This window comes from Nyctereutes procyonoides, unplaced genomic scaffold (assembly GCF_905146905.1).
Source record: "Nyctereutes procyonoides isolate TBG_1078 unplaced genomic scaffold, NYPRO_anot_genome, whole genome shotgun sequence".
Classification (NCBI taxonomy): domain Eukaryota; kingdom Metazoa; phylum Chordata; class Mammalia; order Carnivora; family Canidae; genus Nyctereutes; species Nyctereutes procyonoides.
In genome coordinates, this window is record NW_026575020.1 from 44,038,594 (window position 1) to 44,053,087 (window position 14,494).

At 51.7% G+C, this 14,494-nt stretch overlaps 1 protein-coding gene across 1 annotated transcript in view; it reads left to right on the forward strand.

Moving 5' to 3' along the window:
- Positions 1-7,174: 7,174 nt before the first annotated feature.
- CRHR1 (corticotropin releasing hormone receptor 1) overlaps positions 7,175-14,494 on the forward strand; it is a 49,255-nt gene continuing 41,935 nt past the window's right edge. Inside the window, exon 1 of the mRNA XM_055300155.1 lies at positions 7,175-7,422. Within this exon, the coding sequence (XP_055156130.1) occupies positions 7,390-7,422 (33 nt within the window). The 5' untranslated portion in view covers positions 7,175-7,389. The remainder of the gene's footprint in view (positions 7,423-14,494) is intronic.

The window sequence follows — 14,494 nt, forward strand, 5'->3', positions numbered from 1 at the left end:
TTCGTGGCTCAGTTGGTGGAGCATATAATCTTGATTTCGACTTAGGTCATGATCTCAGAGTCAGGGCTCCCAGTTCAGCGAGGAGGCTGCTTCTCTCCTCACCCCCCAAACCCCCCTCCACAAACACTCGCTCTCTCTCTCTCTCTCAAAAACAAAAACAAAACAAAACAAATAAATAAATCTTTAAAAAGAAGAAGAAGATGGTTTGGAAACCCTGGCATATGTGCTCCCTAAGTGGTCCCAGGCAGCCCTCACATGCTATGATTTTTTTTAGTGCATAAAAACAGATAAAATGTTACATAAAACTCCCATGTACCCATCACCCAGATTCAACAGTTAGCAACTCACGGCCAACTTCGTTTCATTAATATCCCCACCCACTTCCTTCCTTCCCCTATCACTTTAAAGCAAATCCAGACATCATGCCATTTCATCTATAAATATTTTAGGTTGTGTCTCCAAAAGATAAAGATTCATTTTAAATACATAACCACAACGCCATTATCACACTTTTAAATATCTAATTAGAATTCATGTTTCCAACTACTTATTTATAGGTCTTTTCTTTTTTTCCAATTTGTTTGAATCAGAATCCGAGCAAGGTCCTCACATTGTAGCTGGTTAATACATCCCTTCAGTCTCCCTGTCTTACTCTGTGAGTTCTAAGTGGCCAGTGGAGGTCAGGGTGACCAGTTTCCCTGAGTTTCTCTGGAAGAAGTGAAGACATTTCTAGCAAATTGGAGGGCAAATCTGCTCTGCCCTGAGTTCTTTTTAAGGCCTGTGGGGAGGGGACGGAAGAATTGAGACTCAGTTCTGTGGTTCCCCACCATGAAGGTGTAACTGCTTGTTTTGAGGGGCCCCAATCAGAAGAGGGAGAGCTACAGTGGTGGTGAGAAGGAAGGGTCCAGAAGAGGACAGGTGCCTACAGAGTGCACTGCCCTGGAGGCAGGATCCTGGGGTCTAATCCAATGATAAGACTGATCATCAACTATAAACATTTCATTTGGCATCTGCTGAGGCGCAGAACTTTGCCAGAGGCTGGGACTACTGAAATGAAAAGGAAGCAGTATGTGTCCTCCAAGGAGCTCACAGTTCTTCAGGGAAATAGATAGGCACCTTGTATATTCAGCCTCTAGACTTCAATGAACCCATCTGTAAAACAAGAATAATAGCACCTTACCTATTAGACCAACAGGTTTGTATGAGAACTTCCTAGTTTTAAATAGGATTTTAAGATTAGGAAAAAAAGGACAAACTCTACCTGTAAAAGAGGTGGAGGTGGGAAGTCTGAGCACTATCCTGGGGGAGGGGGAGGAACATTCACAAAAGACCTCAGAGTCCTGAAGTCCTGCACTGGTTCAACCAACTACCCAGCTGGGGGCCCTTAAGCAGATCCCCATCCTACCCTCTCATGCACACCCCATTGGTGTTACCCCAGTGCCTTCCCTGGAGCCTCATGTTTTGGAAATCATGGAGTTCAGGAAATGTAGAATGGTGAACTCTTGCGTTTCTGTGGTTTTCAGACAGAATAGAAGGTGGGTTCCATGGATCATAGCCCCGTGGAAAGCCCAGGTTTCTGCTGTCCATGGTACCAACTTCTTGCCTAGGCCAAGGTGCCTCGACCCCAGCACTGTGAATATGTTGAGCCAGATTAATTCTTTGCTGTGGGGCTGTCTAGTGCACCGGAGAATGTTTAGCAGCATCCCTCGCCTCTACACACTGATGCCAGGAACTCTTCCCCACTTGTGAAAACCAAAAATATCTCTAGACTTTGCCAAATGTTCCCTGGGGGGCAAAAGCCTCCAGTTGAGAACCACTAGTCTAGGCTAGAGGGATGCTATTTCTCTGTGAAGAAATGTGAGTGTGTGCCCTTCCTTTTGATTCTGCACAAATGGCCAGCTAGCGCCTCTGATATATTTTCAATTCCAGAATGTTCCTAAGGTGTCAAAGCTTCTTACTTCAGTGCACCTTTAAAAAGTTTTCTTAAAAACAACTTCAAAGGCCCTCTTGGTCACACTTTTTTTTAAATTATTTATTTATTTGAGAGAGAGTCTGCAGCTAGAAGAGGGGAGGGGCAGATGGAGAGAGAGAGAGAGAGAATCCTCAAGCAGATTCCATGCTGAGCATGGAGTTTGATGCAAGGCTTGATCCCAGGACCCTGAGATCATAACCTGAGCCAAAATCAAGAGTCTGTCACTCAAATGACTGAGCTGCCCAGGTGCCCCTTGGCCATACTTAGTAAGTGCAAAAATATGGTAATTGTACCCAGGGTAAGCACACCTGCCCTCGATTGGTCTAGGCTCAGACTGGGGAAGAGGTGGGGGAGTCAATAGGTCACCTGAGACCTCTGTGGCTGAGTGGCCCACCTTGCCTGCTGTCCCTGCTGAGCTTGTCCTATGGCTTGCCTTTGCTCTTCCCCTTTGTCTCTCCGCTGGGAAAGTAAAAGGAAAGAATGATTCTAGAGGATCGTTTTCTTGGAGCCAGGACCTTCTCTATGTGATATCACAGCTCCCTAGGGGTCTAGGCTCAGGTCATGTCTCTGTGGTACATTGGAAATATGTGGAGTGAGAGCTAGGGACATCAGGCTGGAATCCTGACTATGCCAAGCCAGCTGTGTGACCTTGGGCAAGGGATCAACCTCTGAGCTCAGATTTCTCATCTGTAAATCTGTAAAGGCTATTAATATCTCTTGTTTATAGGGTTGTTATAAGGATTAAATGAGAAAATGTTTGTGAAAGAGTTGTGTGGCACAAACTGCCATGCAAATCCTAATTACTATTGTTATGATCTGTTGTTCTAAATGACAGAAGAAATAATATCACGTCTCTTATCTAAGGGGATCCACAGCCTGTCCCCTTCCCCCCTCAGTTCTGCCCAGCCTCACCCAGTCACTGCACCCATCAGTGCATCACTTGTCCCCATAAGACCAGTCTCTTCCCCTGCCCCATACTTGTTCCTCTGGCTGTGTCTCTTAAGGGGCCCTCTTGCCTTGAAGGTCTCCTCTCTTCTCTGCCTGTCCATACTCACGTCCTTTAATATCTAACTTCCATTCTACCTCCTCTAGATTTTAACTCTGACAAAGAGGGTGGGTGAAGACCAGTTTGCCCTCTTCCCCAAAATGAGCTACCTATAGCCCCCAGATCCCAAGACAAAGTTATGCTCAGTTGTGGGTAGATCTGGGTGAATGATGATGATGGTGGTGATTTATAAGATTTAACAGTAAGAGCAGCTAACATTTGTGAAGCACTTCCCATGTGCCAGGCACTGCGCTAAGCACTTTACATATATTAACTCATTTATGGAGTGCTGGCTGGCCATATGGGATTAAACATCTGTCTTTGCCTCCGGAGCCCAGCATAATACCACTTCCTTGGTAGGGCCTTCCCCACTGGCCCCAGGCAGAATTAATATTTCTGCTTCCATGCCCACAGTGGTTGCTCTATTATTGACTTAATTTCACTAGCTTTTAATTATTTATCAAAGTGTCTCCTTCCACTCTGTGAACATCTTGAGGGCTAGGCCCTTATTATATTCATCTTTATTCATTTTGGTATCCAACAGTGACTGTCACATAGTTGCTGCTCATTAAATGTTTGTTGAATGAATGCACAGATGGATGTGATAATTAATACCATCTCCCCTGATATGCATGTGATTTTATAAGCTACTCTCACCAAAAGGCCATTTTCCTGATCTCACACTTGAGAAGCATTCTAGACCAGTGCTACTTCAAGCATGTTCTGTCTGAAAATAATTTGTTGTCAGTCCATGACAAGGTAAGTGCAGAAGTTGACAGTAATCGTCTAGAAAATTTTAGGTAACTTGACAGAGCAGTTTTATGTCCACTGGATCTAATACCTTTAAAAATTGGGCTTTTATTTTGTCTGTTTTTATTTGTTATTTCTTTTTTCTAATAAGTTATCCCCACTGTATTTTACGATCATATCATTCAGCAACAGATTGAAATTTAAAAATCAAGAAGCGGTTTTTCTGCACAAGTAGCCTGAGAAGTATGGCTCCAGACCATCAACTCACTAGGATACCCAGAGATAAAGCCAGAAGAACCCCACAGGCAGAAGGGGCGTGCTCAACCCTCCCTTGCCAGATCCCACCCATCACTGCTTGTTCACATCTGTCTCTCCTAATGCTTGGAAGGACATGGAAGTGTCTCTTATTCCTGCTTAAATTCCTCATTTTTCTCCTTTCTTCCAAATCTGGCAGGTTAAATGAATGAAAACTGACTCTGGTCTGGGCATGGACAGGAAGAGGAGAGGGCAAAGGAGGGGTCAGAAGAGAGTCTGGGAAGGGAATGGTCAGATAGAGCAGGGAGCTGCCCTTAGGAGGGTGGGGAGGCTGCTAAGGAGACCACCCTGAGCTGTCAGGTGGGGTGGCTGGAGCAGCTGGGGCTGAGATGGAGGAAGAGCACAGAAGGCTTTGAACTGGCATCTTCACCCAAATCAGCAGATAGAGCCAGGCTCTGGAGGGTGGAAGGAAGCAGTTTCAGGACAAATGAAAGGGAATATGGAATCCTTTTACAGAAAATATGTTAAACAGGAGGCTCTCATAAATCCCCCCAAGCAAGTGGTCAAGGCCAAAACTATAAATAAATAGGTAATGGAGTGATACAGAAGGCCCCCTCCTCTCACCCCAGGGTGGGAATGGAGCGTAGATGTTAAGTCAGTGAAATCAAGACAGTCAACATGGGGGTGGGGGGAGGAACTGTACCATCATTAGATGCTCCTTTAGAAAAAGAAGGTCTGAATCCCACACCAAAAAGGCAGGAAGGGCAAGACTTCATTACAGCTTAATTGATGGCATTAGCATATTTAAAGATCAGGTCAAGGGGAGGACAGTGGGACTCAGAAAGGAAAAATTTGCTGGTGTTTATTAAACATTCAGAAACACAGAATCTGGAAATCTGGAGCTGTCTCGTCGCTGGAGACTCAGCTGTAAGGTTGGGCAGGGCTGAAGAGCCAGGCCTTAACAGGGCCTGGGCAAACCTCCCTGAGGGCCCACAGGCTTCCTCTCCTCTGATTCCACAATCCACTGCCGCTGTGGCCTTCTAATCAAGAATTCTGCTCCCATAAAGAATTGCCTAGAAAGGAGGGACCATGAGGCCCATACATTTGAGCATCAGGTCCATTCAGTGATGATGATAATGATGATGATGGTAATAGTGACTGAAGCTAACCTTCCCTAAGTCCATGCTATGTGCCCCAAACCATTCCAAGCCATTTACAAATATTAACTCACCTAAACCAACCTACAACTCTGTGAGGTAAGCATTCCTATCCCTATTCCATAGATGAGAAAACTGAGGCACTGTTAAATAGTTTTTCAGGTTTATACAGCTTGTAAAGTGGAAGAGCCAAGACTCAAGTTCAGGCTCGCTGACTCCAGAACCAGCACTAGGCTAGACCACTTCGCATTTAATTTTTGTCGAGAATGATAACATTGGCAATCTGGCTGGTGCATCCATCTCTTTTGGGCTTGGTTGGCATGAGTGTCCTGGTTTCAGCATGACCAGCTCTGCAGCCCTAACCTAATGGGGGGGGGGATCTGCAAGACTCAGGACTGTGTGCTTCATCTAGAAAGTGCCACCCTGTGTGGCTAAGCCAGTGTGACCAGCTGGCTTCCAGGGCAATGACCCTCCCCACTTCAGCCCCCAAACCCTTTCAGGGCCCAGTCCTCCAGGCACTTTGAGCTGGGAATCAGGCACCTGAGTACAAGGCTCACCAGTTATGGGACTTCGGGCATCACCAGTCTGCACCTCAGTTTCCCCTCAGATTCAAACTGCCTGTTGAATCACACCACCTTTTACAGTAGCTCCCTTTCTGAGTGAAGAATCAGCTGGACCCATGAACATGCTGGTTCTTGCCTAATGTAATGAGAAGTGAGTGGAAAGGAGGAGGGCGGATGTGTGGGCGCAGCAGTGCATGGAGTCCAGGGCAGTTAGGTTCAGAGTTTGATTTCAAAGCCGATTCTGCGACCATCCTCCATCCTCCGCCAGGGAGTCCTCGGGCTTGCTCTGAAGGAGCTTTGTTGCCGCTGCAGGCTGAGGCTTTGCCGGGTGGCTCCACCTCTCTCTTCAGCTCCCCGGTGGAGGAAGCAAGGGGTAGGAGAAGTCAAAAATTCTGTCCAAATGGAAGGGCTGGAGAAGAAAAACTTAAGGGGCTGGAGGAGGTGGGAGCTGCTTCCGGAGCTGGGCGTGGAAGTGGGGAGCTAGGGAGCCGCGCAGGTGAAGACCGCGGGGCCCCGCGGGGCGGCTGACCCCTCCCCCGACGGTTCGGCCGGCAGGGGGCGCTGCGGCCTCCTCCACGCCCGGCTCGCGGGATGCCTCGCTGCTGTCCCCGCCACCGTGCTCGGATGCCAGCGGGTCCTGCAGGGCACTGCCGTCTCCCCTTCCCCTTAGGGTTCCGAGCGTCAGCCCCTTGCCTGGGCCAAACTGGGCTGGCGCCTAGTTTGTGGAATGAATGAATGAATGAAAATGAGCGAACGGCTAAATGAGAAGGATTCGTCCCGCAGAGCTTCGCGTCTCTGCGGGCACCTGGTGTGTGGGTGCCAACGACCCTGAGGGTCAGATGCAGCTCCCGGCCCCGCTGGAGTGGGGGCGGCGGGGACCTTCTCCGGGCCGTTGGGGGGGGGGGCGAGCTGCCCAAACGCAGTTCCCAGCTCACCCGGTTTCCGCGGCGCCTCTGCTGGGTCTGCCCTATTCTACAGTCTCCAATCCTCCCGCTCTCACGGACTCACCTGAGCCCCCCCGATGCCCCCCAGGCTCCCTGGACTTGCCAAGCCCCGACCTCAGGCCACGCGCGAGGCGGGAGGCAGGAGGCGGGAGGCTGCTCGGTCCCCCGCCCCCGCCCCCCCATCCCGGGCTGCGGCGGCCGCCACCGCTGCCTGCGCGTCCCGCCGCCTGCCGCAACCCCGCGCGCAGGGAAAGGGGGTCAGCACCGCCGGGCGCGGGGAGCCCGCCGGGGAGGGGAGGGGAGGGGAGGGGGCGGAGGAGCCGACGGGGAGCGAGCCGAGGGGCGCGGCGCGGAGGAGGGACCGGAGGGGAGGGGACAGGAGGCTGGAGAGGGGAGGGGACGCCAGGCGAGGGGGCGGGGAGTCGAGGCGGGGAGCTGCGCGGACCGAGGGGGAGGCGGCGGGGACGCCAGGCGGCTGCCGGCCCGGCTGAGTCAGGAGACGGCGGCGGGACCTGCCCGGGGTCGGCAGCGCGGGAGCCGCGGGAGCCGCGGGGCCGGGCCGGGCACCTCGGCGCCGGGCAGCGACACGGGAGCCCGGCGGCCCAGCCCGCCCCAGCCCGCCCCAGCCCGCCGCGGCTGGCCGGCCCCCCTGGGATGTCCGAGGGACCCCGGCGTCCGGGACGGTGACCGAGCGAGCCCGACGATGGGACGGCGCCCGCAGCTCCGGCTCGTCAAGGTAAGAGCGAGCCGGTCCTCGCTCGAGCGCGGGCGCCCCCATCCCGGCTGCGGGAGCGATGGGGGTCACCGGGAGGGCTGGGCACGGGTCCCCGTCCCTGGACCTCTGGAGCCGGCGTGGCGGGGGCGGGGAGGACTCCGGAGGAAAAAAGGCAGCATTGTGGCGAAGCTGCTGGGATGTTGACGGAGGAAGGGGTCCGCCCCGCCGGGCCACTGGCTCCGTGCGGAGCATCGCTTGCGGCTGGGGGAGCGGGAACTTGGTTCACCGCCCCCTGTCCGCGGTGCAGACCCCGACCTCGGTGCTGGAGGATCTGGAGAGGGGCTGGCTCCCCAGCGGCCCCAGCACCCTCTCGGCGGCTCCCCCCCTGCGCCCGCCCCCGCTCCATTCTGGGGAGCTCCTTCCTGCCCCTTCCCCTGCTCGGAGAGCTGCGAGTCGGGGAGATGAATGCCCCCCGTGTCTCCCAGCCTTTGGTCCACATCGCGCTCTCCGGGGAGGAGTCGGAGCACCGGCGGCGGCCGCGGTTCCTGCGCTGCGGCGGGCGGGCTGGCGCCCCGCGCTCGCTGCCCGAGCCCTGCCCGAGCCCTGCCCTCGCGGGTCCCCGCGCCGCGCCCGCCGCCGCACCCGCCTCTCCTGGGCCCGGGCCGGCGACGCGATCCCGGCGCCCCGACTTTAGGAAAAGTCACCGGACCGCACATGCAGTGTTTGCCGGCTGAAGTTCGGGGGCGACCCGGAGTGCCCGCGGGCTGCGTCCGCCGGGGCAGGGGGCAGGGCCGGGGTGTCGTCGGTCCGGCCCGCGGGTGGCTGCAGCCGCCACTCCCAGCGCGGAGCGCGTCCCTAAGCGGTTGGGCTCGCCGGGTGCAGGCGCGTAAGCGGCACCGGAGGGAGAGGTCGGTGGGCCCCGGCCCCGCTGCCCGGCGCCCCGGCCCGCAGGGTCGCTGCGGACGACCTGGGCTGCAAACACCGACACCGGCTTGACCCGGCTCAGGGCGTTTAAAAGCGATTACATTGAAAAGAATCGAATGGATTTGGGGGAGGGGTGCGGATTGACTGAATTTCATTTTTCCATCAGTTATTAAACCAACTGTAGGATATACCAGCTCACAGTGGTTTGAGTGAAACCACCAAAATTTTAAAATGTAACAGCTGCCAGTTGGGCAGTGGAGACGTTTACCAGTTACCGAGGCTGTCTCCAGCCTCTCTCCCTCCCTCCCCTCCCAAATATTTATCCGAGGTTTTTAAAAACAAAACGGCTGAGGGTTGGTCTGATTGAACCCGTATCCCCTCCCCCACCCGTTAACTGAGGACCAGGGTGAACCCAGAGACTTATTTTCTGGGTAATCAGGGGACGGGGGAGGGAGGGAGGAAGAAAAACATCGAGGGAGATTGAATAGATGGTATTAAAAGGGGAATATTTTCCGGAAGGCTAGTGTGTACCCAACCTTGCTCTGAATTCACTAATCAGACTGAATTGGATCTTTTAAATGGATTCAAAGAATTGAACTATAGGTTTGGGTTTTTTGTTTTTGTTTTTGTTTTTTTTTAAGATTACATGGTAATAGGTAAATGTTCTTTCTCCGTTCTTTCTTAGAATCCTGTGCCATTCTCTGCTTAGAATTGTCACGTTTTTCTAAAAGAAAAGAAAAAGACTTTTTTTTCCCCTGTTGTTATTTCGTGTGTGTTTCTCCTACTAGATGGTGAGGTGTGTGCCCTTTATGTCTGGCCTAATGAACTCAGTAGGTGTTCAGTAAATACCGAATGAGTAAGAGGCAGTGAATGAATGGGCAGCTAATGCTGGTTTCAATTAAATAATTACTTTTTTCTTCTATTTATTAGCATGTACGAGTTGCTGGCTGTTGTTCTACCTGCTTTGCAAATATTAAGTCACGTAGTCTTCATAACAGCCCTAGGATGTAGGGATTATTACTGAGGCACAGAGAAGCTAAGTAACTTATTCAAGGTCACACAGCCTAGTGAGTAGTGGGACCAGAATTCAAACCCAGGCACTGTTGTTCCAAGGGTTTGTTTTGTTAGCTTCAATCAGCGAATATTCTAAACCACTTAAATCTCACCCTAGACCTCTGCCAGATGAGAGCTCAGGTAGTTCTGTCAGTTTGAATCTAGGGGAGTTAATCCAACATCCAGCTTGGTCCCCAGCAGGTCAGCCAGCGTTGGGAAAGGACTCACTCTGGGGCCCTTATTGTGAGGCTTGCACTGCCCTGGTTACAGGGGGCTGGGGGGAAAGTGGATGCAGAGGAAGAGACCGTGAAAGACTGTCTCTGCCTCCAGGAGAGAGGGAAATTGAGCACCTCTGGGTCAGCTACCATCAGCTGCAGCTCCTCGTAGGGAGACCTGAGTGTGGCTCCCAATGGTGGGCTCCAGGTGGGCTCCAGATGTGAGGGTGGAGAAGGCAAAGCCTAGAGGGATAGAAAGGAGATTGAGTTCTGAAGGCGGCGCTGGTTTTATTATTGCTATTATTGTTCTTATCATAAGAGCAATCTAGCAGTGTCACACAAAGTCTAGAAATCAGAGGGAGCAATTATTACGTCCTTACCCTCCTAACACAGCTGTGCGATCATTTTTGAGATAATCCCTGTAGGCCCTTTCTCAAGTGCAGGTTTGGGCACTCTCGTTACCATCGGGCACATCGTCTTACTGTGTCACGGCCCACGTCTGTCCCATGTGATTCCCGAGCCTCCAGAGGGAGCTTGTCAACACCTGCATGTTGCCTGCGAGTGGATACACTTTGGATCCTATACTGGCACGCATTTGGACTATTTCAAGTTCTTTTTTGACAGATAACATGGAGCCACTTTTTGAGGGGACCATTGGCAGGAGGGCAAAAGAGTGAGCCCAGGGTGGGGCCGTGGGCTGCCACAGACCAGGTACAAAGTAGGAGAGCGGGGCTGAAAGCCAGCCGGGGCCCTTCGGATTCTATATAAGTCTCCAGGGGGAGGTCAGTCCAGTTTTCAAGGAGGGTACAGACCCGTGGAAAATCAGGACACTGACCCAGAGCCAGTGAGGATCAGCTCAAGTGGAAAATCCATTTCTCACCCTCTCTGACATTTGCTCCTCAGAGAGCATCAGCAGCCAGCGGGGTTCAGCTGCACAGAAGAAGGAGTTTGGGGGGTCCACCGTGCCCCTGGCAGCACTCCAGGTGCCCATGACACATGCCGTGCCCACAATGTGTGCCAAGGCCATGGACCCCGGCCCCAGCCATGGTGTGGCCTGGAAGGAAGGTGTTAGGCACAGGGCCAATTATTTCAGCAGTTTTGAGGGTTGAAGGACCCCCAAAGGGATTTGGCAAACTTGACTTCGGTTTTAACTGTGCCTCCAATCAGCTGTGTGACTTAAGGCAGGTCACTTTCCCTGCCACAGTTTCTCTGTCTGTAAACAGGGGTAAACAGGGGTATTGAATTAGATTCCCTGGTACCTTTCACATCTCTGTGCAAGATCTGTTTCCAAACACTCCTTAGAGCCATGACCTTACACAGGAAGAGTGAGGTGCAGCAGATTCACTTCCCAGCTCTGTTCCTCCCCAGCTGTGGGACCTTGGTACTTGGACTCAGTACCCTGTGTGAGCTTGAGCATCTCCAGCTATGAAATGGAGGCAATACCTACCCGCAAGGTTGAGGTAAGGATGAGAGGGTTCATATGCAGAAAGTACCTGAAATAGCACTTGGCACAAAGTTTGTTTTCAGAAAAAGTTGCAAGGTGATTGCTCTTCACACGAAATGGGATAATGCAGGAAAGCAACTAGGAAGGGCCTTTGGATGCTCAATATATAGCATTTTTGCATCTTTCACTTTTCACAGCACCGAACCTGATAATCCACTGCACGTAGTAGCCATTTCACAAATGTTTGTTGATTGGATGGATGGCATTATTGTTGTTCCTTCCAGTTTACTATTGTATGATCAGAGTGGATCTGTTGCTGGTTCCCACGAGATGCAGATGTCATGTCAAAACCACCGTAGCAGAAAAGCCATCTCAGGGCACCTGGGTGGCTCAGTCAGTTAGGCATCGGACTCTTGATTTTAGCTCAGGCCCTGGTCTCAGGGTCTTGAGATCAAGCCCTGCGGACTCCGTGCTGGGCATAGGAGCCTTCTTGAGATTCTCTCTCTCTCCCTCTTCTTCTGTCCCTCCCTACCCCCCCCTTTTAAAAAAGGTGGGGGGGAATCCCTGGATGGCTCAGCAGTTTGGCGCCTGCCTTTGGCCCAGGGTGCAATCCTGGAGTACCGGGATGGAGTCCCCGCGAAGGGCTCCCGGCATGCTTCTCCCTCTACCTGTGTTTCTGCCTCTCTCTCTCTCTCTCATGAATAAATAAATAAACAAATAATTTTTTTAAAAAAAAGGAAGAAAAAGAAAAGAAACAAAGAAAAGCCATGCCTAAAAAAAAAAAAAGGAAAAGAAAAAAGAAAAGCCATGCCTGATGCAGAAAACTGGAACTGCCCCTTAAGCCCACTATTTAAAAATGGAAAGGAGAAAGGCAGGCAGGCAGAGAGCAAGCAACAAACAGCCAACGCAGCACCCCAGTGATTTAGAGGATCCATGGAGGGTAGAGCCTTGGCTCTATCACCTTTGCTGTGTCTGGAGGACAGCTAGTTGGTAGCTGGGTGACCTGGGGCCTTTCGTGTTTCCTTCTCGGTGCAGAGAGAGGTGGGGTGATCAATCCCAGCTCTGACTCTCCTCTAATCAACCATGGAATCAACGAAAGGATGAGTGAGCCCATTTTGGAGCTAAGGCCAAGTCTCATTTTTAGCTGTAGTTTTACATTCAAAGAATGAATTTCTTAATTACAAATGACTCCTGTTTACTTAGATTCTCAGAGTCCCTTGGAACTAACATCACCGAGTCCTTTCTCAGCGCTTGTCTTCAGACTTGCTCTTGGCCGGCCAGCCCTCACTTCTGCCCAATGTGGCGGTCAGCATCTTCTTGCACGGGTGGGAACATCAGGTGAAGCAGATGTGGGCTCCAGGCAAGTTAGGTTATCACTCTGAACCTCAGTTTCTTCATCTGCAAAAAGGGAGAAAATAGTACCCACTTTATGAGATTAATCCTAATGATTTCACGAGATGTCAGGTGTGAAATTAAGCACAATTGCACAGTGTCTGGCTTAATAAATAATTAGCTCGAGTAGTCACGTAATAAATCTTACCAAATTTTATCAATCCAAAGAAGACCATCAAAGGAGAGATGAGGGAATGGGAGGTGGAGAAGGGAGTGCTTGGCAATGGAGAATCTCCTCTTGTCCCAGAGTCCTTCTCACAGTCCCTGAGGAGAAGGGATGGAGTCACCGGCTGTCAGCTGAACACAAAGGTCAAAGGACAAAGGGGCCTGTAATTATCCCTCTGAACATCTGACACGTAAAAACATTTGATAATAAAAGTAGAGACGTGTAGGGAGGGTACTACAAAATGATTAACTCACTAATGCAATTATTTCGAAAGCAACTAGCTGGAGTCTATTAAGCACCAGATTATTAACCGTTCCTTTCCAGACTCAATGGTATCTGCTTCAGCAAATGAAGAAAGCGAGGCAGTGTAGTGGGGGAAGCCTTGGGGAGCACAGACATAAACTTCCTTTTCTGTGAAATGGCCACGTTGAGATGCATTTCTGGGAGACGGGTCCTGTGTACACAGAACTGCCAACTCAGATGCTCTTGCCAGACGTGTTCTTTGGCCAACCGTCCATGCAGCAGCCATGAAACTGTTTCAGGGACAAATGAAGATATTTGTGAGTACCCTGCCTGCCCTATAAACACAGGCAGTTTCATGATCCCACTCTGGCCCCCCTGGGCCCTCAGGGAGCAGCCCCAGTGAGGTGCTTTGAGGAGGGGTTCTTAGGGTCAATCTGTTTCCAACCTCTAGCCAACCTGACTGGGAGCCAGGGCACCTAGGTCAGAGTCCAGGACAGAAACTGGCCAGACTGGTCCAGCTGCTTCCCTAGCTTTGTTCTAGGCTGTCAGACTACAATTTGGAGTTTTAAGAGGTAGTGGGGCTATCCTGAGGCACAGTGGGAGACTTAGTTGAACCTTCAGGACCTGGGAGGCAGGGCCTCTGGGACAATGTACTTAACTGCTCAGCGTGCCTGGCAGGTACCTGGAGCCCAAGAGCCTGGGTGATGGGCCAGGGCAAGAGACGGCTGCGACATTTCATTTATGGCAGGGACCTTCTCTCCTTTGATCCGTGTTTCCCCAGCCTCCTAGGTAGAGTGTGGGCAGGGTCTGGTCATTTCCAGAGGTGCCAGCCCTGATAGCATGGGGACCAGACAGAGCAGGGTTGGGAGAGGGATGCAGGGCTGAACTCTGCAGGCTGGGGGAGGAGACTGGGTCCAGGAGGGGTGTGGCTACCCTGGGGGAGGGTGGAGGGAAAGCCCTGGTCTGCCTAAGGCACCATTCTCAGTGGTCCAGGCCCCCTCTCCTGGTCCCCCTCCCCCATCGCACTAACAGAAGCAAAAGCCCTGCAGGCCATGGAGCTGTTCAGGGTGGACAGTTTTGGGGGCCTGCAGAAAAGACAGCAGAGAGGCAGACAGAGACAGAACCTAAAGGTGACGCACAAGTCGGTATCACTGGCTAAAGTTGGCATAAGAGAGAGAGATCAGGACAGAAAGGCCTAGAGGATGAGAAGAAGGAAGGGAAGAAGGGAGAAAGAGAAGAAAAGAGAGAAAGAGGTGGTAGCAAGAAAAAAGACCTGCGGGTCATTTTGGGTCATTCTTGCTTTGTGCTTTTGTACTCCCTACCAGCCCAGAGAATGTGTGCCCCTGCTTCTGAGGCCAGAGATAGCATTTTCCCTCTTCATTTCTTTCTTTCTTTCTTTCTTTCTTTCTTTCTTTCTTTCTTTCTTTCTTTCTTTCTTTCTTTCAGATTTTATTTATTTATTTGAGAGAGAGATTGGGAGAGCACGGAGAGTACACCAGCACAAACGGGGGAGAGGGAGAAGCAGGCTCCCTGGAGAGAGCTGGGAGCCTGACATGGGGCTCGATCCCAGAACCCTGGGATCGTGACCTGAGCCAAAGGCAGACGCTTAACCGACTGTGCCACCCAGGTGCCCCATCCCTCTTCATTTCTTATAAG